This window comes from Dermatophagoides pteronyssinus, unplaced genomic scaffold (genome assembly GCF_027571235.1).
Source record: "Dermatophagoides pteronyssinus isolate colony J.1.1.1.1 unplaced genomic scaffold, Derpt_VIB-CSIC_2022.12 sq0002, whole genome shotgun sequence".
In the NCBI taxonomy this organism is placed as follows: domain Eukaryota; kingdom Metazoa; phylum Arthropoda; class Arachnida; order Sarcoptiformes; family Pyroglyphidae; genus Dermatophagoides; species Dermatophagoides pteronyssinus.
Window position 1 is genome coordinate 509,190 of NW_027461526.1, and position 25,831 is coordinate 535,020.

Consider the following 25,831-nt stretch of genomic DNA (forward strand, 5'->3'; position numbering starts at 1 on the left):
CAATTTGATCCATGAAGAAGAAGAAGAAGGAAAAAAATCAATGCAGGAAAAAATTATTGGCGGATTGTTGGTGCTTAAATGCATCTTAATATCTTGGTTTCTATTTATATGATGAGAATATGATTTTATTCGAAAGAAATTCTTTATGAAAATTAAAAAAAACATTTGAAATTAATAATAGCCAAAAAAATTCCATTGTCTACAAATATTACAATGAACAAATTGAAAAAAACAAAACGCGACAAACAAAATTCATTGAAATAACCTTAAGTCAATGAATTTTAGACAAATTTTTGCATGTTTTGCAAAAATTGAAGCAAAACCAGATTCAAACAAAGACAGTTATTAAATTAGCATCATCATCATCATCATCAACAGTAATTGTTTCCAAATTGAAATTTAAATTATTTTGTTCAAATATTAAAATGTCATTTTTTTCAGCACTTTGCTTCCTTTTGCCGATAGAAGATTAATCTTTTAACATCGGGAAAAAATGATTATCGATTTGTTTTCCAACCAAAAAAAAAAAAAAATGGATCGAAAATTGTGAAAATGATTCTGTGACAAACAACAACAACAACAGCAGCAAACAAATCAAAACAATGGAAAAAGAAAAGAAAAAAGAACCGCCAATTTTCAATCAAATCCGTTTTTCATTTCTCATTTTCAATGTGTGCGGAAAAGAAAAACGGTTAAGAATTTCTTTTATTCTTTCATTCTTTCATCAATAGAGAAATGTCTCGACACATTTCAATTTTGAAACAATTTCATTTCATTCCATTCATTCATTCAAGGCGGTATATTTGGTTAGATTTTATTTGTTTTCAATCTTTAATCATAATAATAATGATTGGTTTTTTGTGTGTGTTGAAAGATTCATTCATCTATGAAACTATTATATATTGTCTATGATAAATTGTTACCCAAGAAAAAAATGAATACCTAGATCATTTTACTCGGTTTTCTTTTCTTTTCTGTTTTTTTGAACTTTATTTTGCGGCATTGACTTACTTATCATTTGAACAAACTAATAATGCTTCATTCTATGGTAGCAAATAGGAAAGGAAATGATCAATGTTATGTGAAGATCATAATGTTTCAAATTTGGGGACAAAACAAAGAAAAAAAAACCGTAATGCTTTGACTAGACGAATTTTTTTTTCTCTTCTATCTGGTTCTCGTAATAGTCGAAGAAAACCATTGTAGACAATGTTAAATGAGTTCATTTAAATATAGATTGATATGTGATGGTGGGAGAGAGAGAGAGAGTTGAAAAAATTTGGACCTCACACAAACCATAAACTTTTATTCAAATAGGGTGACAAATTTTTTTCTGATTATCTTTTCTCGAATGATCGGCGCCAGATTAATGAAATATTTTTTTTGTTGAAATTATCATAAACGGAAACAACCATTATCTTATTGGAATCAAACGATTCCGGGAGTGATTTCATCGTTTTTTGTTTGTTACATTTTTCTAATTTTGTGTCCCTGTCAAACGTGAATTAATAACGTTAAAAAACAACAACCGAAAAGAAAATCCAAAACGAATCGAAAAAATTGAATGAAAAATGTTTCTGTAACTAAAAAAAACTAAACTTTTTAGTTTTTTTTTCAATCATATTTCGGCTCAATTCATTCGGTACGGTTACGGTTATTTCTGAAAAAATTGTTGTCAATTCATTTTTTGACAAAGCCCACACAACGACACCGTGAACAACATTGAATTGAATTGATCATGAAATGTGTTCGTGTGTCACGACCTTAATGTCTTATTTTATTTTTTATCCGTTGACCTCTTTTTTTTCATACATTTTTCATGATAATTTCTCGCTCACCACATTTTATTGATGTGTTGATTTCAATTCAAGAATTCTATTAACCCATTGGATCAATCGAAACGAAAAATGGTCAAGTGAAAAAGAAAATGGAAATTTTATTTTGATCCAAAAACAATATACAGGAAATAAACACCAGGTCAGATCAAACCAACCAGGTGAACACATAGAGAAAATACAAATCGCCCATACAGAAAAGTGTTTATGATTTTTTCTTTCTATTTTCTCAAATCTAAAAGGTGTATGAGAACTTTTTAAGAAATTGGATTTTGATTTGTCTGGATTTTCACAGAAAAAAAATATGCAAATTTGTTTATTTATTTATCAATTTGTTTGTTTGTTTGTTTGTCCATTTATATATCATATTTTTATTCGGTGTGGTCATTGTTGGTCTAAATTTTCAAATAGATAAACAACCATTGTATTGACCACAGACACATTTGAAACATTTGTCGAGGTCAAAGGTAACACTCGCACACCAACAGACAGAGAGTGTGAAAAAAAGACATCAAAACGAATGTCAACGAAAAAAACTTAAACGTTTTTTCGATTTTTTTCATTCAAAGTAGAAATGAAAAGAAAATATGAATATCAAATGAATCGATTTTGAATGAGTTATTTATTTATTTATTTACAAATTTACAACTTGCAACTTTAAACACCGATTTCAATCGATCAATGGATCGATTGATTTACAATAATTATTTGTACACACAGCATGTTTGCCGATCGATTTATTCATTCATTCATTCATTCAATTTCTTTCACAAATCAATTCGCGTGCTGTTTTTTTTTCTTCATGTTATTAATTTGACCTGATTCTGATTTGTTTTGTTTGATTTAATTTGTTCGTTATCTTTTTTTTACCACTGTATTTATCTATCTTTATTAATCATCATCGAATGCGCGTAAATTATCGATTCGAGACAGATGTGAGAAAAGAGAAAAACGATAATTTTGTTGAAATTTCTCCATGAATTTTGGTTTTTGATTCGAAATTTTATTCAAGTTTAAAACAGGAAAATTCCATGAATAAAACGATAATGATTTTGAAAATTTTTGATTTGTAATTAGGATTTTTTTTTCGTTTTGTTTTTGTCATTTTTGTTGATTCTTTTTCGCAAATGTTTTGTCTCCATCAAATTTTCAAAACGTGTGTGTGTGCATGTTTGTGCGTGACCACTTTGTTATGTGATGATAGAAGAGCACCGAAACAATCAAAAATGTTGATCATTCAAAATGATGGTAGCCCATTGGTTTTTTCCTTTATTATGTAATTGTCACACTCTAGTGATTTCTATTGGATTGATTGGATTAACCTATACACAGAATAAACACATACACAGAATCAGACAATAAACAAACTGGTATATTTCCTGGTTATAACTATGAAAAAAAACAAATAACTAATAAAATAGAATCCAGGTTTTCCTTTTTTTTATTATTTGAAGAATTTTTTCCATATAAATAAGGGTTCCCTGATTTTGTTGTTGTTGTCGTTGACAATAACATTGATAACAATTGATAATAAATAGCTTTTTATATTCTGTTGAATTCTTATGGATCATTTGTCTGATTTAAACATAAGCTTAACTAAAGAAAACTGCAAACAAGAAAATTTTGATTATGTGAATTGATTTTTGTTTTTTTCCTGTTGTTGTTGTTGCTCTTGTTATAAGGTTAATTGACAAAATGTAAAACAAAACAAAACAAAAAAATCCAATATGAATTCAAGAATCTTTGTCCAAATAAGAATTACAATTAAGAATTAGAAAAACAAAAAGTACTACTGGTTGTTCACTGTTGTTGTTGCTCCCAAAAATGTCATTACAATTCAGAATATTCTTCCCTTATTCATTGGTTATGTCCTTGTATGCGATTCGTGAATGCAACAACAATAATAATAATAATGATTATAAGAGTGGTGTATATAATGATAATATCCATACAAATAGCGTATAATAAGATTTATCAAACAAAAAAAAACTTGAATCACTTGAATAACGAATGTTGATACTTGAATTTTTATAACTGAATGAATCGTTAGAATTCAATATCAATGAAAAATAATTGATTGTAAAGATTTTTTTTCGTTTTTGAATAAGAATATGAGTTAGTATAGTTGTATTACACGTATAATACTGACTAATACTGAATGACTGGTATTCCAGATGCCCAAAAGAATCATGGATATCCAAGGCAAAACAAAAAATGAAACATTCATTCTATCCATTGTAATATAATGTTGTTGTTGTCGTTGAATGATGGATAATACATGGTAGTTATAGCAAACACGTGCATCAAATCATCAATCCAGGGCAGATTCCATTCCTTTTTTTTGGTTGGTTTAATTTTGGCAATGTATATTTTTTGAGGAAATATTTGTTGAAAATGAAATCAAACACAAGTATGCCAGTTATGTTGTTGTTGTTGTTGTTGTTGATGTTATTTTTCTGTTGTTATTTCGTTATTTGAACAATTTCAACCATCATCATCATCAAGTATGAAAAATAATTTAGTGAATGAGACTAGCTGCTGCTGCTGCTGCTGTGAACAAACGATGCCAAAATTACAATGATCACACACATGTTCGATGCTGTATACATGTTTGTATGGACAATTGGTTTCACAAGTGGATCATCATTATCATTCCATTGTGGAAATCATGGAAATTATCCATTCTTTTACTACTATAAGGGTTTTTTTACATTTGAAAATTTTCTACCTTTTTCATTTTCGGATCAATAATATTGGATTTTTTTTCTAAAGAATTTAATTAAATTATTCAAGGTTGAAATTTTTCACAGAATATACATTGTTTCAACCGTTTTTTTAGATTCTTTTTTTCTTTTCAGAAACCACAATCATATTCAAAAAATTGAAACAAAGTTTCAGCAAGTTTCTATATTATATATCAGTCTAGAATTGAACAAAAATTATGAAAAATTTCAATGACATTTTCATAAATAAAAGTTTTTTTTTTGTTTCACTGAAATATTATTTTAGTTAGTTAAAGTTGATGTGTAGTTTTTACCATCATCAACATTATCATCAGTTTGATATTGTGTTTAGTCATATTTTAGGACTTTTTTTTTGGTTGATAAATAAATATATTCCTTTTATTTTTTTTCTTTTGATTTATTTTATCTTTATTTTGATAATAATATTTTTATCCTCAAACTCCTTTGAAAGCAGCAGCAGCAGCAGTAGAAAACAAAATCTTCTATTTCTACCAAAATTCTTTTTTTTTTTTTTTTTTGCTATTAGAGAGAGAACTTCAAATGTCTCTGCTATATGTTTTTTTTTTTGTATCTTGGATCCCTCTATCTTCATAGTTTGTTGTTGTTGTTGTTGGATCGTTATGTGTGTGTGTGTGTGTATATGGTGTGCAATAGCAAAACATCCTCCGTTTCCATCGATGCGTTCATGTGCAAATAATACGAATTTGAAATCTTTTTTCTCTTCTCTTCTTTTCCCTCATCGAATTTTTCTCCATGTTTGTTTGAATGTTGGTTGTTTGAATTCACACAGTTTTTTTGTCTCTCTCTCTCTCCCTCTCGCTAGCTAGGTTCTTTACTGACTGAGCCTCAGACATAGGATAGGATGATAAAATGGATAGATGGATGACTGGTATATATCCCTAAACATTGAGTATTAAACGGAAAAAACGAAAAGAAAAAAACAAAATACTGAAATGTTTCTGATTTTTTTGGTTGTTTTTTTTTCATTTCACTAAAAATGTTGCATCATTTTTTCATTTCTGTTGTTTGAATGAATCAAAAAAAAAACTTCAATTATAACGACAACAACAACAAAATGGACAATAGTTTAGTTCCAGAAACTTTATCGCATCTTCCTTGTAACCAAACACACACACCGAGAGAGATTCAGTTGCTGACTATTTAAAAAAAAATCGAAGCTTGAAACAAATGACAAAGAATTTGAAGAAAAAATCTCTGATATCGTTTATGATGGTTTATTTTTTGTCATTTTGTCTGTTTGATTCGGTTGACGATGATGATGATGATGATGAGAATGTGTCAAGATGTATGAAAAGAATGAAAAAAAAAATAAAACAAAATTTGATAATCATTCCATAAACGATAAGTAAAACTTATTATTATTATTTTTTTCTTTGCCAAATGGACATCACGCCAGTTGGCAATGACATTTTCAATATTTCGTCAGATTTTTCTCTCTTTTTTTTAATATTAATTATTTTATTTTGTATATAAAATATGCTTCAATGTATAATGTGCTTTCTAATTAATTTGTAATTGGATACACACACATATTGAACCAAAAAAAATGTGTTATGGAAACATAATCATTATCATTATAATAATAATAACAATTTCTTTATAAATAGTAGTAGTTATAGGAAAAAGAAAGAATATTTTTTTAGAGAATACAAATATAAACTCTCTCTTACAATCATCAAGAATATCAGTACACAAACACTCACACACATTATAGGAAATGTTTATGGAAAGAGAGAATGATGCCAAACGTTATGGATACAATGATTTTTTTTTCTAATAAAAATAGCCAAACATCTGTAGCCATAGTGGATGCAAAATATTGCTAATGGAACTGTTATTGTTTGTTGTTGTTTTCGATGAAACATTTCATTCATTCATTCAATGAATTTGATACACTTATATTTTCTTTCAATGGCTATTTTTTGGCACTGTTTGTATATGAATCATCCATCCCATTTAGAAAAGTAAACATTTTCTTTCTGTTTTTTTCCCAGATACATTTTCCCATTTATCAATAGGTTTTTTCTCGTTTCCGTTTTATATTGATCTATATGATCGGCACAAGCTAATATTTAGGTGCAAAAATTTTGTAGTTTTTTTTCAAAAAAATAATGAAATGATTATTTGATCTATCGTACAAGGTGATCATTATTTGACAACAACAAAAAACTATATCAAATTTAGTAAAAAGAAGAAGAAAAATTTTTTTTGAGAAATCCATTGGGATAAAATATCAGCGACGACGAATAGAGTCAAGAATGTTTACGAGACAGAAAAAAAAATCAAATATTGATATATTGATCACCTATAAATTGATAATATCTATTAGTATTTAGTGTCAATCATATATATATCCGAAACCTATTGATATTTTTTCAAATATTTACATTCAAAATCTATGGAATGATTCAAGAGAATAATGTTTGTCACTCTCTCTTGCACCTCACTCTTTCATATTTCCAAATTTTCTATTTTTCCATTTAAATTCATTGCTGATTCGTTTTCGGTACATTCAAATATAAACAAATTCAATGATTCTTTGTTTTGACCGGTGGTGTATGTATGTCTATGGAAAAAAAATGTGTCCATCACATCCGTTTCCATAGAATAGAATTAACGAAGCGAATAATCAGCATACAGTTTTTATATATTCAAACAAATAGAAGAAAACAGCGCACACATTCATTTATATATAAACACTTAGGCTAAACTAATTGGATTTGATCGTTTCAAATGTGAAAATCCAACTCGAAACAAAACAAAATCACAGTCAATCATTTTATTCAATAGAGAAAAACTTTATCCATGATTGAAAAAAAAGAAAAAGTGAAAACAAATCAGTTTTCAATTGAAATTATAATCATCATCGTCGTCGTTATTGTCATGTAAATTTTACCAATAAATTTCAATGAATTTTGATGATAATTGTCAAACAAATCATGAAATTCATCATCATTAACAACAATTTTTCTGCATCAATTTGATTATCATCTTGTTCTATTCAAAAATTGGCAAACAAAATCAACAAAAACAAACAAAAACAAAAACATGATTTTTGGTTGAATGCTTCGATTGTTATCGAATATCATCATCATTCATTCATTCATTCATTTATTGATTCATTCGATGAAACAAAAACGTAAAAAAGAAAAAACAAATTCTAAGACAATAGAGAACAACAACAACATTCTTTCACATCAATAATTATATTTTTCATTATTCAATGTTTTTGATGAATTAATTTTACCCCTTTGTAATGATCAAATAATTATATATTCATTAAATTATCATTATTGTTATAAATTAATTAATTATGCTTGCATAGATTCTATTTTTCTTTTGTATTTTTTCTCAATCGTTATTGTAATTTTTGCGAAACTATTGTCATGTTGAAACAATATGCTAATTTCACAAGTTTTAATTTTATTTTTTTTAATTTTTTTTTCATTTTGTTTGTAATGTTGCAAACACTTGACAATTGAAACAAATTCTTTCTTTTGTTTCTACTTTAAACATTGTTGTTTCTTATTTCCATTCACTGATAATGATGATGAAATTATTCTTGTTTTATTCATTTTAGTTTTTTCTTGCTTCAACAATTCTTTTCTTTTCAGTTTTTTCTCTCAATATTTATGAATTTGTTTGACAAATGCAAAAAACAAAAAAAATTTGATTTCATCATTTCATCACATAAAATACATGTCGGAATTCGGAAATATTTAAACATTTTCAACAAAAAAAAATTGTTTAAAATAAATGTGATGAGAAAATGCCCGAAGCTGTTTACACGTGCAGTTTCGTTTTCTATTTAAATCTTCTGTAACAAAACATCAACAATGAAAAACATTGTACAAAAAATAAGCCAGAATGGGCAAGATTTTTGTTGTTTCCAATGTTATTGTCATCCAATTCATTCATTCATTCATTCATGATAATTTGATTTGAAAATTATCAAATTTAAATAATACGTTTGGATTTTGTTTTTCAAATCAAAAAGTTTTTTTAAAAAAAATTGAAAGTCAATGTCAACATTGTCCAAAAATCCACAACAAATAAGCATCATTGTCAATGACAAGGTTACTTATAAACAAATAAATTTACCTTAGGTGGTCGTTTTATACAAACAAAAAACACATAACAGTGTTTAGGAGAAAACTGTTGTTGTTGTTGTTTGGATCACTTGATTGTGTTTTTCATATAATGATTGAAGAGATTTCCTCTATATACAAGTGGTCATGGTCACCAAGTATGGTTCCAGTGGACAAACAAAAATCAATCTATTGTTACACAACAAATTTCATTTTTTTCAAATTTTTTTCCCAAAAAAAATATCATTTTTTTTATTATTGAAAATTTTTGAATTTTTGAATTTTGAATAAACAGGAAAAGTTTTGTTTCAAATCACTATTTGAATTTGATTTTTTTTTTTTTTGAAAAAATTTGAACAAAATGACTTATTAATACGACAAAGATAACAATTGATTGAATGAGAGAACCAGTGTTATTTCGGTTGACCAGTTTTATTTAAATAAAAAATTTACAGAAAACAAAAAATCCAAACTGATCAAGGACATTATCGTTTGATATTTCGTAACAAACAAAGAATTCAAATGAAAAAATCAAATACACACACACATCACTTGTATTTGGTGAAAGATTTTTCGTTTTGTTTTGTTTTTTAATTAAATAACATCAACATTGGAACGTTTTTTTATTTTGTTGGATCCATGATCCACGACAACAACAACAACAACAACAACGATCATCATCATCATATCAGGGAACTTTTACTCAATTTTTTCGTTTTGTTTCTGTTTAATTTGCTTTTTTTTCCATCATTTCTTTTTGGTATAACTTTTTCTCATATTATGTTCACGATGATGAAAGTTTTTTTTTGATATTCTGGATGAAATGAAAAGTTTTTTCTTTTGCTTTGGATTCCTTGATATACAGCCAACGAAAAAAATAAAAATAAAACTTATTATTTGCTATGATGATCACACACTTACTTAACATTGAAGCTTTATGAAATTAAATATAAATGTCAGAATCAAAGTTAAACAACAAAAACAACAAAAAAAAAAGTCAAAAGAAAAAATTACTAAAAAGACATCATGTCAAAACGATGTTTAGTCATATTGTTTGATGGGTGTAAGCCAAGAAACCATTATTCTCTCTCATTCTCTCTCTCGACAGAATGTGTTATAGTGTTAACGTTATTCTTATATATTGTTTTTTCCTTTTTACTTCAAGTTTTGATTTCATTTTTGATTTCATTTTTTTTCGTTCGTTTTTGTTTTATTTGTTTCATGCATCCAATATGATGATGATGAAGATTGTGATATTTCAAACTAAAAACCAGCTGTTACATTATTTTAATATATATAAAAAGTTGAATCCAAATTTTTTTTCTATAGTTTGCTTTGTCGCCCTGGAATCATTCAATGATATTACAAAGAATTGAATTGAAAACTGGCCTTCAGTTATGCAATATATTTTTCAATAAGTATTTGGCCTTTACCCAACAGTACTGACGAGGTGGCCGAGTGGTTAAGGCGATGGACTGCTAATTTTCCAACCAAAAACTTGGCAAATTATGTACTGAATTAACAATGATCAATAATCGTTATGAATATTCTCATGATGATAAATATTGATAAAAAAATACTGGTTATCCATTGTACTCTGTACTCATGGGTTCGAATCCCATCCTCGTCGCATACGGTTAATGTTTATTTTTTTCATTTTTTTTCATGATTTACTGATTGTTGTTCGCAATGCATAAAAATATTGATTGTTTCCACTCTTTTCTTTATTCTCTGAATGATTGTCAAGCAAGAGAATGTTAACACGTGCAAAATTTGATACTGGTAAATTGATTACATAAACTTAAAATCTTACGATAATAATATTCTTCTTAAATAGACTATTTTGTTTTATAAAAATTGATGATTCTTTATCATTTTATTTATTTGAAATTCTTTTTACAAACAAAACAAAAAAAAACATCATACAAAATTGAAAACCAAATTCAAACACTTCCTTTCCTAAATATTTTGAATGAAATATGCTACAACACTTGCCATCTAGCGTTAAGAATATGAAACTTATAAGTATCAATAGAATCTGCATTATTCATTCGTCAACGAATTTGCGGGCATTTTTCAATCGTTCATCAGCAATAATTGTCCTATTGACATGGCGACGATGTTTTACAACTGGTCGTTGTTCATCTTCCTCGTTGAATATCGATGTCGTTTCGGAATTATTATCATATTTTTGATTTGAATAACGATGATTTTGAAAATCATCGATCGTAAACAGTTTATTCTCGAAACAAGGAGTTCCTGGAATTCGACGACCTCTTAATCGTATTGCATATGGTAATATTGGTGGTTGCCTTAAGTAAATACCACGACCTTCCGGTGTAAATGCTCTCAATATACATTTGGTATCGATATTACCAGTAATAGATATCCAACCGGCTGATGATAATACAATATCGGCTGTACTTTGTTCCCAACCCAAAAGTTCTAATTCGATTTCTTTCGGTGATAATCGTGGCCAATATTTTAGTCTTTCATAATCACCTAATGGTACAGCTAAAAATTCTGTACCAATATGTGTTTCATAGAAATGTTTTGCTTGTTCAGTATAAACAATATTGATAGGTAGATATGATGATGCAAATATGGTTAGCCAAACATTTTGGCGAGCATTTGTTAAATCGATACGAGCTAAACCACCGATAAACAATGTTTGTCCAGGTCGTAATGTATATGTACGCGGTGTAATTACTTCGCGTGGTATAGTTCGCAATAATTCTTCAGTTGTTAAAAGATTTAATAACTGATCTTTATAAATAACACCAGGCGTATCATTAAGATAATTCAATTTCGATAAATCATTTTTCTTTGATTCGAATGGCCTTTTTCCTCGATTTCGAACCGTTCGTATAAGAGGATGATTATTCTCCATTAAAAATGGTGTTGTTGTTGATATATCAGTATTAATACGTTCGGCTAAATGTGCATAACGAATTTGTGATTGTCGACGTAGATTTTTTGTTAGAATATTTTCAGCAATATCTTGTTTCTCCAGTATATTTAGCCGATTCAATCGCATTTGCATTTCCCAACCTTTCATTTTTCTTATTGGAAATTTAAGTAAATTAAGTGTTGTACCGGGCCATATCGATGTTGTTGCTCGTTGCATTAAATCTTGATCATCAGTTAAGGCACATAAATCTGATTGCATTAAAACATTGAATAATGTTGATTTTCCGGCATTCGTACAGCCAATCAGATAAATATCTTGGCCAGATTTCAAATCTCGTAATAATTTCGTAACAAGATTATCGACACCAAAACCATTTTTAGCACTTATTAGACTAACATCACGAATTTTAGCTTCACGATTAATGTGTGTAGATTTCAGTGATTCTTTCAATGATTTTTTAATTCTTTCCAAATAAAATCGATCATCTTTTGGTAATAGATCGACTTTATTACCTACAATATAAATTAAATGTTTTTCACCGATCAAATTAACAATACCAGGCCATACACTACATGGAAAATCAAGTAAATCGACTAGAATGATAACCAATGATTTATTTGAATTTAATCTTGGCAATTAGATTGGGATATTCTTCATCAGGAAACGGTCACGTTTAATGAAACATTATATTTTGTTAGAAATTCACAACGTTGACATCGTTGAGATTCAAGTTCTTTTTCATTGAACAGTGTGAATTTTTGCACTGGCATAAAGCCCGGAATATTCGGTGAAGTACAATGTAGATGGGCACCACATCCATTGCATGGAACTTTACTGGGTGCTATTGATGGATCAGAATTTCCATAATTTCGTAGCCAAAGTTGTGATGCCCAATTTCGAATTTCGGGTTCATACTCTGAAAATGGACCGGATTTTATGTTTGAAGCTAAAAATTGTAAAAGTTCATTGTGTTTGAGAAAATTCTCATATTCATCATCATTAAATCCTACTTCCGAATGAGGCTTTTCATTCAAATCCAACGATTCATTGGATTTCAAAGTTTGTGAAAACGGAAAATATGCTGGTTTATCGACATTAACTAGTTCTTTAGAATTATCTTCACTTGTTTGACAAAGTGATTTGAATTTTTCATAAATTTCAGGAAATTTTTCTTTTAATAATTCTTCATTTGCATCGTTCATCAACCGAACAAAATCCGGAACTAATTCATGAGAATTACGGTTTCTTGAAGCTAAAAATATTTCGTTTTTTCAATGATTTTATATATTGTTGTTTCCATCTATAACCAAGTTTATCATCAGTTGTCAACGAAATTGGTAATGGTAAAACTCGTCGAGCACGACGAACCAGATTCTGTTGACGCCATTCGGATAATTGTGAATAGGTTTCTTTATCAAGTACATCGATTGTTATGGATGTTTTTCTTGGTGTTACAGGAACCAATTCATTCAATGGTGATTCAAGTTTTTTATATACATTTTCATTCTCATTCGATGTTCTATCGATACGATATTCATTTAGCAATATTTTTCGTTTACGAAATTCAGCAACAGAATGACGTGATTGTCTACATTGAATATAGAATAATAATCGATTGGTATAAGTCAACAATGTCATAATTTTATTTTAAAAAATTAATTATTTAACAAAAATTATTTTAAAAAAAATATCAAGGATCACATGGTTAATGGAAACTTTCTCGCTGATGAGAAATAATTTTCTGTCAATTTTCCGATCGCAGTTCATTTATCACTTGAGAGTTTATCATTTTTTTTATCAAGTTTGTACAAATTATTTTCCAACAATTTATAGAAATATTGATTTCGATGAAAAATCTGTAAAACTGGTAGCTGATATTGCTGACATAATTGATGATCTCGTCGATCACTCCATCCACCATTATTTATAATCCGTTTATATCCACTGGTATGTTTTTCAATTCGAACTTCATCAATAAATTGATATTCATGATTTTTTTCAAAAAATTTCTTCAATTTATTTGCCTCTGAATTTTCATCACATTGTTTCTTTTTATGGTGCAGGCCACCACAAGTTCCTGCATGGAATACTCTTTTTTTTTAAATAATGATAAAAATCTCGATTAGATAATTTTATTTGAGTATCATTCTCTTGAAATACCTTGGAACGACAGTGACTAGAGTACGAAGTTTTTGTTTCAAACAGACATTGATTATATGCTGCAATGACCAATCCCAATTGTAATCATCAAACGAACAAAACTCAAATTGACATGATTTGATTCGAGACCAAAGTGCACGATCAATGGTGAATGCCATATTGTGTTTACTTGAAAACCAATTTGTTAGATTCAATTTTTTCATTTCAGCTTGTATATTCTTTATCGGTTTTTGTACATTAAATTCATAATTGCCCATAGTCAAAATATCAACCACTGTATCGGATTCTTTTAGATCTCTAGCGAAATGAACAAAATACTATGAGATTAAAAACCAAATACTAATCAATTTTTTGCCATTTTACTTTCGTGATAATTTCATCAATTTCCAACGATGAATTAAATCTGGACTGACATAATGGTCTTCTTCGATGAATAGAAAATCTCCATGATGTTTTTTTGTTTGTGGTAAATGTTCCATAACATACCATAATTTCCACCACCAATGATGTTTAGTCTGAGTAACATTTGATTCGCGATAATGTCCATAACTATCCGGTTGATCGGCATTATCGCAATTAATTTCCAATGCTCTAATGTAGAAAATATATTTGGAATATAATTTCGTTCAATCAATAAAAAAGAAATCATACTTTTTCTTTCCTATATCACGAGGACAGTCATTGAAAGATTGACCTGGAAATGTATTATACCAGATTTGTGTGGAAAATGGAAAAAAAATTTGTTTGATTTTGGCAAAATCTATTCTCCTTGATTGAATTATTTATCTGTTCATCCATTAAATCATGGCTAAATATGATCAAAGTTTCTTCAATGAATTTCACTTTTGAAAGTGAATCAATTAAATTTTGTAGATATTTTAAACGTTTATGAACTTGAACAATGATAACTAAATTATCATCCGTTAATGGATTAAATTTATTTTCATCCAAATGTTGCTCATCATTTGATTCAATTATATCGCGTAAAAGATTAAAATCAAATAAATCATCTGCACTTGAATTTGATTTTCGTTTCGAAAGTTCCCGATGTTGTTGATGATTTAATGGCACATAAGATGGTAGATACATCCATAACAGAGTTACGCAAACGACTAGGCAAATAAATCGAAGAAATAATTTTCTTCGTATCATTATGATCCAATAATCATTTTCTTTTTGATTCAATAATTAAATGATTTAATAATAACAACAAAATACCAGTTAATTTTGTTTTCATCATTTCATTACTTTTGTGAATGGTCTACGTATTTGATTTAATAAAAAGGCACATTGAAATTTGCTCGTCCAAAATTCTTCGAACGCGTTTACGTCGTAGCTCCCCCCTCAAACACAGTTGTTATTGATTAATCAATATTTTTTTTCTTTTGCAAATAACAATAAAAAATCACAAATGCTTGCCACTCGTTCTTTTTTACCTTGGGTCATTCGGACATCGACCATTGCATGTGTTACCAAAATTAGTCCCATTTTGGTCCAGACTATTCCTTCAACATTTGCTATCAAGTAAGTATAAATATAATATATTTTTTATTTAATTTTATAAATTTTACAATCAATAATTGTCTAAAGAAACTATTTCTTTTGAATCTATTCGTAAAACATGAAAAAGAATTCATCCTTTTTATTTTAGATTAAGTAAAAAAAAAGAAAGTTTAATAAATTTTCAATTTCAGTAAAGCGATTGAATCGATAGATTATTCGAGAAAAAATCGATTGTTTTTTCTGTTGCTGCAAAAACTTATCATCATCATCATTCTATAAATACTGTTAGAAAAAGTGTTTATTTGTTATTTTTTGATAATTTTTTCTGATAAATTGATTACTTTAACGTTGTCATTGGTAATTAGCGGGCATACACATAAACACTCAATCATTTCTATATTAATAGATTCTTTAACGTGCTCGCTTATAAACATTGTTCACTAATTGGTTTATATTATTTCTTTAGTAATACTCTTCAAACACAATTCCGAAATATAAGCGAAGTTGCATTACGTCGAACCATGGAACAGCATCAAGTTGTTAAAGATGTCATAGACACTGTACCATTGCATGTAGCTGAGGTTTGTTTTTTGGATACTTATACTTATCTTAATTTAATCAAATTATATTCATTAGGTTAAATTTAGCTCGGGTGTCGAGATGAAATTGGGAAATGAGTTGACACCAACTCAAGTACAACATGTGCCCATTTCAGTTAAATGGCCAGCTGAGTCAGATACACTTTACACTGTTTGCATGACAGATCCTGATGCTCCAAGCCGTCAACAACCTAAATACCGGGAATGGCATCATTGGTTGGTTGTCAATGTGCCTGGAAGTGATATTGCAAAAGGTGAAACACTTTCTGAATACGTTGGTTCAGGCCCTCCAAAAGGTACTGGTTTGCATCGATACGTATTGGTCATCTACAAACAACCGGGTAAAATTACACCCGATGAAAAACGTTTGACAAATCGAAGTGGCGAAGGACGTGCTAATGTAAGCTCAAACTAAAAGAGATTATTCTTATCAATATCTAACATTCTTTTTAATAAACAGTTCAAAATTCGTGAATTCGCCAAGAAATACAATTTAGGCGAACCAATTGCTGGTAATTTTTATCAAGCTGAATGGGATGATTATGTACCAAAATTGTATGAACAATTGAGTGGCGAATAATTTCAATTCTGATTATCGTCAAAAACGATTTTAAAATGAGTGTGTTTGACGTAAAATTTTTATTATATTAATGAAAAATATTGATTATTAATTTACGATATGAATTTTTTTTCAAAATAATAAACACACTTATTATTAAATTAATGTGAGTGTGAATGTGGAGAGAAAAGCGAAAAATATGTAAGATGAAACCATATGAAATGATGACAAATAAAGTTTAGATTTTTTTTCTTTGTGTTTGTCAAACAATGATAATAAAATTAAACGAAATTCATTTTTTTGTGGGCAAAAGAGAAAAGTACCGTTAACATTAATCGTAAATAAAGATATTTAAGGAAAGATAGATTTGATGAACATTTATCTAATTTAATATGTTACAAAATATTGAATGATTGAATAGTCTTGAACGTTTCTCGTTTTCTCATCTGAATTTATGTTTTTGATAATCGAAAAAGATTGAAATGAATGAAAATTTTATGTCAACAACATTGTCGATGTGATGATTATTCTCTAACACCATTCAACTCTTCAACTTCATCTTCATTGTTATCAATGAGTTCATTTTCAACGATAAGGCCACCTTCAACATCACTAATACGATGATCACCACAAAGAAATTGATTATCAGGAAGTTGAAGATTCTGTGAAGATAAAAAAAACAAGATTAGAACCACATAGTGAATTGCCAAACAAATTGAAATTAGTGCAGAAAGGAATCATTCAAATAAACGGAAATTTTTTTGGGATAAAAAATAAATGAAAAACAGAAAAATCAATGAAATAAAATCTTACATCTGACATAGTGGAAGCATGCTGTTTGCAAAGTGAATTAGGACAAACCGAACAGAATAGAAAAGCAGGTTCATTACAACAATTATCTGGTGGTCGGCTTTTCATGCAGATGTGCCTTGGACAGATCCATCTATTCGGGTCGAGACCGACACCAATATCAGTATCATTATCATCAGCATTGCCAATCAGATCAGATTTATCAGATTTTTTAAGACATTTTAAATGATAAGTTTTGGTGCAATTTGATTCACGGTGATTACAATGAATGACCGAATTGGAATCATCCAAAGAGGCATTTTCGCCACATTTAAAACAAACATTTTCATGCACCATTTCTAATGTTTGTTCATTGCCAGTTTTATCGGCTTTTGAATTTTGATCATTTGATTCATTTATTTCTTGCTTACTCTTGTTTCCATTGTTATTACCATTCGATGATTTGGCTCCATTACCATTTTTTGATTTAGATACTATTGTCGTAGATGATGAAGATCCATTGGTCATTCGTTTGCCATTTTTGTTTCCGTTAGAACCGTTTCCATTTGGACGGCTTCCACCAATAAAACCAGTACATTTTTCTGTACCACATTTACATTCCATTTGTTCGTACCCATAACAATCGAGATTATAATTGAATGTTAATTCAGTTCCTAGAAAAAAAGACAATAATCAAGATCTGTTCATAATCGTGAATAAGTCAATCATACCGGCAGGAATGTCTTTGAGTGCAAATATTCCACAACGAGTGACACCATTAACCATCCATTTTTGGGTGACACAATTTGGATCACATGAATGATTCATAAAACGAGCCAGATTTCCTTTTGGTCCGGCATCAATGATATTATCTCTGTCCAAAGTGAGGAAGTAAACATTTTTGTTGGTCTTTGTTTCCAAACGTCGACGACATTCTTTTTCGTCAATAACTTCACCACAATATTCAATGACAAAACGATCCTTTTCAATATCTTCCAATGTTTTAAGGCCCCATCCGGCATTTGCTGTTCGAAATGGTCGACATTTTACATATTCTAATTTACGAAATCGTTGATTTTGGCATTTTTCACCAGTCGGACATTTTTTTGGATCACATTCGATCAAGCTTATTCGATTTAAGCAATTGTGACTATCACCACAAGGATTTTCCGGTTTACAATCACAAACATGATAATTTGATTCATTATTATTATTATTGTTACTTTTTGATACATAACGATTTGTCTGCTCAAAACGGATTAGAATTACATTAGAGGTAATTAATTTTAGGCTAAAACAATTACCGAAATGTGATGGTATGGAGGAGGTTTGTTGGCTATCTGAGAAAGATTTTTAGTCGCTTTATCTGTTTTCCATTTTTCGAATTCTTCGGAAGCTTCTCTAATTGCTATTTCAAAACAATTTCAATTAACATCATTGATATTTTATAAAACATGTTACTAATCTTACCTATATTAAATGACTTGATAAGTTTACTGCTATTTTTACTGACAGAATTCGAAGTGAGAAGTTTATTATCGCCTTCCATATAAAGAAAAGTACGGCCTTTGTTAACCCAATAATAATCATGTGAACCATAAAAATAAACGGGAAATTCCCCATCACTATGCTTTATGTTTGACACGTTATCTGGTAGTTGATTTGGATGGATAATTCGACCCGGCCACCAACGATATTGACCCAATTTGACCCATACAATTTCGCCATAATGTAAATGTTTATGAGTTAAACAATTTTGACAATAGAAATTCTTTTCATGATCAAATTTATATTCAAGGCATTCTTCATGAAATGCTGCTGGACATCGTTCACAACAGATTAAATTGCCAACTATTTAATTAAATTAAAAGGTATAAATAGAAGAAAACTATGGACAAAAACAAACATTGACCAAACCTTTTATACAGGCCATACAATAGTTGACATTAATATGACGATTATTACGATTCGTATTAAAATCTTCATAATGATCTTGACAAATTATATGAGCATCTGGCAATTGCATCGTACCAGCACCGATACAAATCTCATTAGCATGATATGCAACCGGACATAAAATACATTTCATCAATTTTCGATTATTTTGACGATATTCATCATCATCCATAGTCAATAAATGACATGTTATACAACTGTGCAATGGACATATGAATGTATTTGATTGTTCATTCACACGAATCGGATAGTAATGTTCCAGACAGGATAAATGATAATATTTTTTACAACGTTTATCTTCACATTTTTGCGTATCCAAATCATCAGGATTTTTGCAAGCAAAACATCTGTATTTACCTAAGCAATAGAAAATAATAATCGTATAACATCGAAATATTAATGAAGAAAATTTGAAATATTTACCAATTTGACATTCATCACAAATATAATCGCCATCATCAAGAGCAATCATTCGTGTATATTTGTCACATTTAAGATGATACATTCGTTCGCATTCACCTTTGCATGCAACTAATTTATCATCTTTTTTCACTTCTTCACCACAATGATGGCAAAAAGGTCTTACAGGTTTAATCTTTTTCGGTTTTTCGCTAGCATCGCTTTGTGTACTATCATCTTCATCAACCTGATCAAATTCAAAACATAATCTTTTCTCTATCAAGGAATTCGATTCGGATAATTTTGATGAACTAACCACAGATTTCTTTTTCTCAGAAGCAATAGATTTTGGTGTATCTGAATTCTGTATGGAAGACTTTCGTTTCTTTTTCGTTGAACTGTCTGGATTTTCATCATTTGATTTGGATAAAGATTTCACTTTTATTTGTTCAGAATCATTCTGTTTGCTTTCATTGAGATCAGATTGTTTTTTATCGTTGCTAACAGAACTGCGTGGTTTACGACCAGGAGTTTTCTTCACAGTTTCAATCGGTTGAGGTTTTACATCTTCTTCAATATTGTCGACAATTGAATTTTTATCGTTATCGTCCATTTTAATATCATCACTATTGACAATTTCTTCTTCATTATCTATGTTATCTGTCGAACTGTCTTGATTTTTTATTTTATCGAATAATTTTTCCGATTTACGCGATTTTGTTCGCCGAGATTTTACTTTAATGTTGGTCGTGGTAGACGATTTTTTATCATTATCAAATGGTTCACCACTTTGATCATCATCACAACCAAATCCATTTCGATCAGAACCACTATCATTGTAATCATAATCTGAATCATCATAATAATCATCATCGAAATTCGAACGTTTTGCAACCAACATATTTGATTCATCTTCATAGATAGCTTTTCGTTCCACATAAATCGAACGAATAGCCTCATCTAATCCAGACCATTTTTCTTTAAGTTTTTTAATCACTTCTGATTTACTAAGATCTGGATTCTTTTCAATTTCTTCTTCAAGATGACGTTTTACGTAAATATTAAAATCACCTTTTGGTAGACGTTTTCGGAACACAAATCCAGTGGGCAATGTACTATCGCCAAATGCATCATCATCATCAAATGCATAGACATCTTCATTGTTTTTTTTCGTCGAATGTTTGCCCGAATTTTGTTGAGAAACTTTTTTTGGTGTTGCAGTAATAACTCGACTTTTTTGTTGTTGTTGTCGATTTGTTAATAGCGCATTGTTTGAGTGACTGATATAATTAAAATTTAATAATTCAAGACGATCCAGGCGATTTAAGTCCATTGCTACTTCTGCTTCCGAAATGGATTGATTCCATTTTTTGAGCAATGATGCACGGACAATATATTTTTGTTCAGATTTTGCACGTTTCTTTTTATCTAAATCTTTTAATTCTTCTTCGATTTTATCTCGAAATTCTTGATATCCTTTGAATGGAATAATATTGCTTTCACTAGCATAGCTACGAGATGGATCCGGTCCAAAATACTGAACATGATATTCAGTTTTGAATGTTGTACCTATTTATTAATGAAAGGAAAAACAAATCATTAGTAAACAAATTAACTTGTCACAAAAAGATACGAACGTGAAACACGGTTATGACTGCCAGTACATGGATCAACAGTAACCATACATGGCCACCATGGATAACCTTGCATTTTAGCCCAAATAAGATCACCGACAGATATACATCCATCTTTGGGTGGAACATTGATCAATTTTTGACGATCAAAAATATATTTAGGATCATCGGGTAATACGATGGTTTGCGCTGCCAAACTAATCGGAATGAATTCATATTTAGGCAATTTAGATGCAGGTGATTCGGTCGATGAGAATGATTTTCTTTTTTCTCCCTCTTTTTTCAGATGGTGTTGATGATGATGGTAGTTCTTGTTTCATTGTGGAAGCCAGACTATCTTTATTATTATTGCTAGTTGTTGTTGAAGCTCGTGAACTTCTTCTTGTTTTTACTTCATTATCATCATCATTTGCGTCGTCATCAGAGGCCATTTCTTCATCAATATTCTGTTCTTCATCTTCAATATCGTTTTTATTTGATTCTGGTTCATCTTTACCGATTTCTTCATTTTGTTGTTTATTTTCATCGGTTGCATCATCACTATTACGATCTTCATCTTTACATTCTTGATTATTATCATCATCATCTTTCATAGTAGAATCAACATGATCTTCACTAATTTTCATAATTATTGTTGATGATTGTTCTTCAACAGCATTCGAATCATTATTGATGATTATTGTTGTTTTTGATTGTTCTTCATCATTTGTTTTAGATTCCATTATGTAAGATCTTTAAAAAATAAATATGATCATTGAACAAACAAAAAATCGAAGATATGGGATAGAACAAGGACACTTTTTTTCAAAATAAAAATAGAATCATTCAAAGTTATTTAAATCACATACACAAAGAGAATTTTCTTTGATATTTGATAACATGAATCAAAGAGAATAAGAATTATGACAAAAATGCTGATTATCTGAATTTAATCAAACATAACGTTAATCATTTGATTTTGATATCAATTATCAACAAACAAAAAAAGCCAATTTTGATTTAATAAATAAAAAACAACAGTGGAGGGGCAGCCATAATAATGGTGATGATGATGATGATATATATTTGTGTGTGTATGCGATCTATACTCTCTTATTCAATTCACATTTGGTGTATCGAAGTTCATCATCGTCATCAAAAAAAAAAAAAAAAAAAAAACATTGAACATACACAGAAAAATATGGTGAGAGAGTTTTCCTCACACACAACAATTATTTGTGTGTTGATGATGATAATATCGCGCGAAAATAACACTGTTGATGTCACTAACAACGGTCACCATAAATCAATAATCAATCAAATGTTTGAAGATAAATAAAATATTTTCGAATGAGAATCACACTTATTTACATTAATAAAGAATTTGTATTATCGAACAAAAAAAATGAAGAAGTTTTTCAGGAAAACAATTTCCTGTTCAAAGTTGAAAATATGGAAGATTTGTGGAAACCCGATCAACAAAAAAAAATAATCGGTAAAATTTGCCGCTTCAAGAATGAATGAAGAAGAAGAGGGAAAAAAACGCCGCGCAATTTTTCAGCCACGCCACCACTAACAAAATGATGTGAATACACGACGAATAATAATGCACATCAAATGAGCTATAGAAAGACACAACAAAACGATCCGGAAAAATTTTACAGCAAAAAATTCGGTTGAATGATTGTTCAATCTTTTTTTGTGTGTGTGCTTAAAATGAATATGAATGCATGCATGTAGTGTGTTGTGAATATACGGTGTGTTGTTGGTGTGTCGTTGTCCACCCACTCCTCGCGTTATATCAGTATGTATTTTTTTTTCAAAATGAGCAAAGTCTTAAAGTTTTTTTTTTCGTTGGCCAAAGTAAAAATAATTCCACTTCTAATCATGCCCAGTTTATATATTGCTAGTATTTTTCGACCATTTTTTTTCGGTTTGCAACAGGTTTTTTTATTTTATTCGAAGGAGCATGTTACAGTGACACTTCGAATGACTTAATATTTTAGTCATAAACTGTGATCCAGATCTTTTCGAATAATTGAATTATCACTGTATTAGAAAAATATTCGATTTTTGGTGTTAGATTCGTACAACGAAAGTTTGTTTTTTTTAGGTTTTATTTTTTTCCTTGGAATTTTTTTTATCAGGTTCGATTTCTGATTTTTTAGGGCCAGAAATCAAAAAATTGAATAATGTCAGATTCAAAATCGAATAAAACAGATACTAATACTCGATTTCGTCCTGATTCGACAGCTTTTTTCCGGGCCGCTAATTTCGAATTATTTGTAAAACCGGTAAATATTATTTTGAGATGAGTTTTTCAAGTTTAATTTCAAACAAATTTTTTTTCCAAAAACACAAAAAAAAACAAAATCAATCAACAAAACAAAGAATAAATATGTGATGAGCATTGGTGTCATATCATTTTCACTATGCATATTCTATTTTTATCAATGGAATCGTCAGGTACGACAACAATCAAAAACAGCTTCAACATATGTGGCCGTTAATGAAGATAACACCGAAACGATTCGTTCAAGAAAATCTCGATGGGACTAATAGGATTTTTTAACCTGTTGTGGTAGAATGGATTCTTTGGCATAGTTGAAAAATGATAATAATCCTGGTCGTGTTCCTTTTCTTGAAAAATAATGTGATATTAAATCATGATCATCTGTGTATAAAAATAGATTGTTTTATTAATGAAATATTAAAATATTATCTAAAAAAAGTTACCAGAATTTCTATTTTCAATCGATGTGGGTAAAACATTATCATTCGCCGATAATGAAACGAAAAAGGCCTGAAATTTTTTAAAAATCAACTTTTATAAACAAAATTTACAATGAATGCAACACTTACAAATGGTATAATCCAAAGACAAATAGTAAAATAAGACAACACTTGAACAAAGTAAAAATTGACTTGAGCAAAATAGGTAAATGCAAGATAATGATTGATGATAAACATTGCTGTTTGTAAAAGAAGAATAAAATTAATGGAATTTATTTATCATTAGAATAATATGTTTACCAATGAAAAATAAAAACGAAGGTGATGAAAGCTGAAAAAATGGAAACGTTTTCAATATGATCATATTATTTAGATGACTTAGAAGACCACAAATGATCAAATAATTGGGAAGATTTTCGAAAAGAAACAGGCCAACATAAATGGCAATTATGAACTGAATTTCATAGAACAGAAAAACAAATGACTTACATGAATAAACATTACTAAATTGAATAATTTTTTTTACCAAATTTAATTGCCGTATAATTTTGCATGAAACAGTTGTATATTCTTCAATCAATTCGGCTAGATAATATAGTCCAGTAGCTATTGAACAAAAAATTTCAAATTTTTTAACAAACAATAACAAAAATATTGAAAAAAACATACCCAAAGATAGAATAAAGAATAAGAGTAAAACAATGATACCCAGCCAGGTGAGCAATAGAAAAAACCACATTTTAGAAAAATTTATTTTATTGATTTTTTTTAAATTTAAAATATTCAAAAAAGTTTACAAAAAATCATCTTTTTTAATTAAAAAATTTAGTATTAAATTATTTTTTGTTTCAATATGACCATTCGATATTGATGATGATAAAAATCACAACAAATAAGCCTGTTTCAACATCATACAGGTGTGGAAATAGATGATTTGTGTGTTTTTGAAATTTAATTTTCAATTCGATTTTTTTTTGTATTCGCGAATTACCGGTAAAGTTTATGATGTTCAATGTATTCGATAATTGAATCATCAGTTAGATAACGAATACTTTCCTTTTTGATAATTGCATCACTATTAAATCGAAAAAAATCAATTGAAATTTATTCAAATTTTAATGTTTGTCAAAAAAATCTTACCGGATATAAGTTGAACTGACAGCATTCGGTGCGTGTTCAATGATATGGATATTTGATTCATATTTGAGTAATAAATGTGATTTCGATGAATTACGTAATGTTTTCCATGGATCAGAGGTATTACGAAAGATGACTAAAAGTCCATGATCTTTGATAATTGTTTCAATATCATTATCATCCCAAAGATTTGGTACATTAAACGAATCAAACATATCAGAACCACAGATTAACATTAATCGTATTTTATCATTGTTATTGCTATTCAATATTTTATGATGATATTGAATGACTTCTATTGTTCGACACCAATGATCTAGTTGAGATTCCCATTCATCTAATCGTATCCAATTAGGTCGACCGAATAATGGTTTTTTTCAATGCCAATCGTATCATTTCGATACGATGTTTAGCCGGTGCTAAATATTTTTTGGTCTTATATCGATCATTAACCGGTGATATTATTCCACCAACAATTTCATAACTACCTTTTTGGATTAGAAAATCTCTAGCAATTTCTGCTCGAAAAAAGAATGAATTCTATCAATAAATGAACGTTATGATTTTTATTAATTCAATCGTACCAAACATTCTAAGATGCATATATGTTAACGGATTATATGAACCACAGCCAAGAATCACAATCTTTTCTAATTTGGACATTTTTTTTAATTTTGGATTGGGCAAAATTTTTCCAAAAATTTATCAAAACACAAATTAATAATCATATGTGTAATTCGAAATATTTTTCATTAAAAACAACAATGTCAATAATTTGTTACGA

The 25,831-nt window shown here is 29.1% G+C and overlaps 7 protein-coding genes and 1 non-coding gene across 8 annotated transcripts; 3 read left to right on the forward strand and 5 right to left on the reverse strand.

Moving 5' to 3' along the window:
• The first annotated feature begins 10,132 nt into the window (after window positions 1-10,132).
• On the forward strand, window positions 10,133-10,318 carry TRNAS-GCU (transfer RNA serine (anticodon GCU)). Its single transcript has 2 exons — window positions 10,133-10,169; window positions 10,274-10,318. It is a non-coding gene; the product is annotated as a tRNA-Ser (tRNA).
• Window positions 10,319-10,552: 234 nt separating this feature from the next.
• Window positions 10,553-13,241, reverse strand: LOC113797309 (nitric oxide-associated protein 1). The gene is given in 4 exon segments (XM_027347665.2): window positions 10,553-12,223; window positions 12,225-12,257; window positions 12,259-12,838; window positions 12,840-13,241. Coding segments are annotated over 4 exon segments (2,499 nt in total). The 5' UTR covers window positions 13,238-13,241; the 3' UTR covers window positions 10,553-10,735.
• On the reverse strand, window positions 13,221-14,911 carry Mgat2 (alpha-1,6-mannosyl-glycoprotein 2-beta-N-acetylglucosaminyltransferase). Its single transcript, XM_027347668.2, is given in 5 exon segments — window positions 13,221-13,690; window positions 13,760-14,056; window positions 14,123-14,350; window positions 14,411-14,517; window positions 14,519-14,911. Coding segments are annotated over 5 exon segments (1,353 nt in total). The 3' UTR covers window positions 13,221-13,362.
• A 235-nt stretch (window positions 14,912-15,146) lies between these two features.
• On the forward strand, window positions 15,147-16,581 carry LOC113797317 (protein D3-like). The gene is made up of 4 exons (XM_027347673.2): window positions 15,147-15,283; window positions 15,729-15,843; window positions 15,899-16,261; window positions 16,322-16,581. Exons 1-4 carry the CDS (start codon window positions 15,171-15,173, stop codon window positions 16,439-16,441), a joined length of 711 nt encoding a protein of 236 aa, XP_027203474.2. The 5' UTR covers window positions 15,147-15,170; the 3' UTR covers window positions 16,442-16,581.
• Window positions 16,478-22,375, reverse strand: NSD (Nuclear receptor binding SET domain protein). The gene is given in 9 exon segments (XM_027347664.2): window positions 16,478-17,082; window positions 17,234-17,883; window positions 17,941-18,454; window positions 18,514-18,617; window positions 18,680-19,060; window positions 19,127-19,522; window positions 19,589-21,133; window positions 21,202-21,478; window positions 21,480-22,375. Coding segments are annotated over 9 exon segments (4,446 nt in total). The 5' UTR covers window positions 21,921-22,375; the 3' UTR covers window positions 16,478-16,944.
• Window positions 22,376-23,328: 953 nt separating this feature from the next.
• Window positions 23,329-23,736, forward strand: LOC113797323 (small integral membrane protein 8). Its single transcript, XM_027347679.2, has 2 exons — window positions 23,329-23,471; window positions 23,569-23,736. Exons 1-2 carry the CDS (start codon window positions 23,370-23,372, stop codon window positions 23,734-23,736), a joined length of 270 nt encoding a protein of 89 aa, XP_027203480.2. The 5' UTR covers window positions 23,329-23,369.
• On the reverse strand, window positions 23,477-24,721 carry LOC113797319 (protein TEX261). Its single transcript, XM_027347675.2, has 6 exons — window positions 24,580-24,721; window positions 24,437-24,516; window positions 24,211-24,364; window positions 24,040-24,149; window positions 23,914-23,980; window positions 23,477-23,851 (listed from the first exon to the last, which is right to left on the reverse strand). Exons 1-6 carry the CDS (start codon window positions 24,647-24,649, stop codon window positions 23,733-23,735), a joined length of 600 nt encoding a protein of 199 aa, XP_027203476.1. The 5' UTR covers window positions 24,650-24,721; the 3' UTR covers window positions 23,477-23,732.
• On the reverse strand, window positions 24,649-25,807 carry Nmnat (nicotinamide mononucleotide adenylyltransferase). The gene is given in 4 exon segments (XM_027347674.2): window positions 24,649-24,985; window positions 25,051-25,421; window positions 25,423-25,565; window positions 25,632-25,807. Coding segments are annotated over 4 exon segments (681 nt in total). The 5' UTR covers window positions 25,711-25,807; the 3' UTR covers window positions 24,649-24,897.
• Between the last annotated feature and the right edge of the window lie 24 nt (window positions 25,808-25,831).

Coding starts and splice junctions, on each gene's coding strand:
- LOC113797317 (XM_027347673.2), top strand. CDS start 15,171: ATGCTTGCCACTCGTTCTTTTTTACCTTGGGTCATTCGGACATCGACC. Junction 15,844..15,898: donor TACCATTGCATGTAGCTGAG/GTTTGTTTTTTG, acceptor TATATTCATTAG/GTTAAATTTAGCTCGGGTGT. Junction 16,262..16,321: donor GTGGCGAAGGACGTGCTAAT/GTAAGCTCAAAC, acceptor TTTAATAAACAG/TTCAAAATTCGTGAATTCGC.
- LOC113797323 (XM_027347679.2), top strand. CDS start 23,370: ATGTCAGATTCAAAATCGAATAAAACAGATACTAATACTCGATTTCGT. Junction 23,472..23,568: donor TCGAATTATTTGTAAAACCG/GTAAATATTATT, acceptor AACAAAACAAAG/AATAAATATGTGATGAGCAT.
- LOC113797319 (XM_027347675.2), bottom strand. CDS start 24,649: ATGTGGTTTTTTCTATTGCTCACCTGGCTGGGTATCATTGTTTTACTC. Junction 24,365..24,436: donor TTATACGGCAATTAAATTTG/GTAAAAAAAATT, acceptor TATGAAATTCAG/TTCATAATTGCCATTTATGT. Junction 23,852..23,913: donor GATTGAAAATAGAAATTCTG/GTAACTTTTTTT, acceptor TTTTATACACAG/ATGATCATGATTTAATATCA.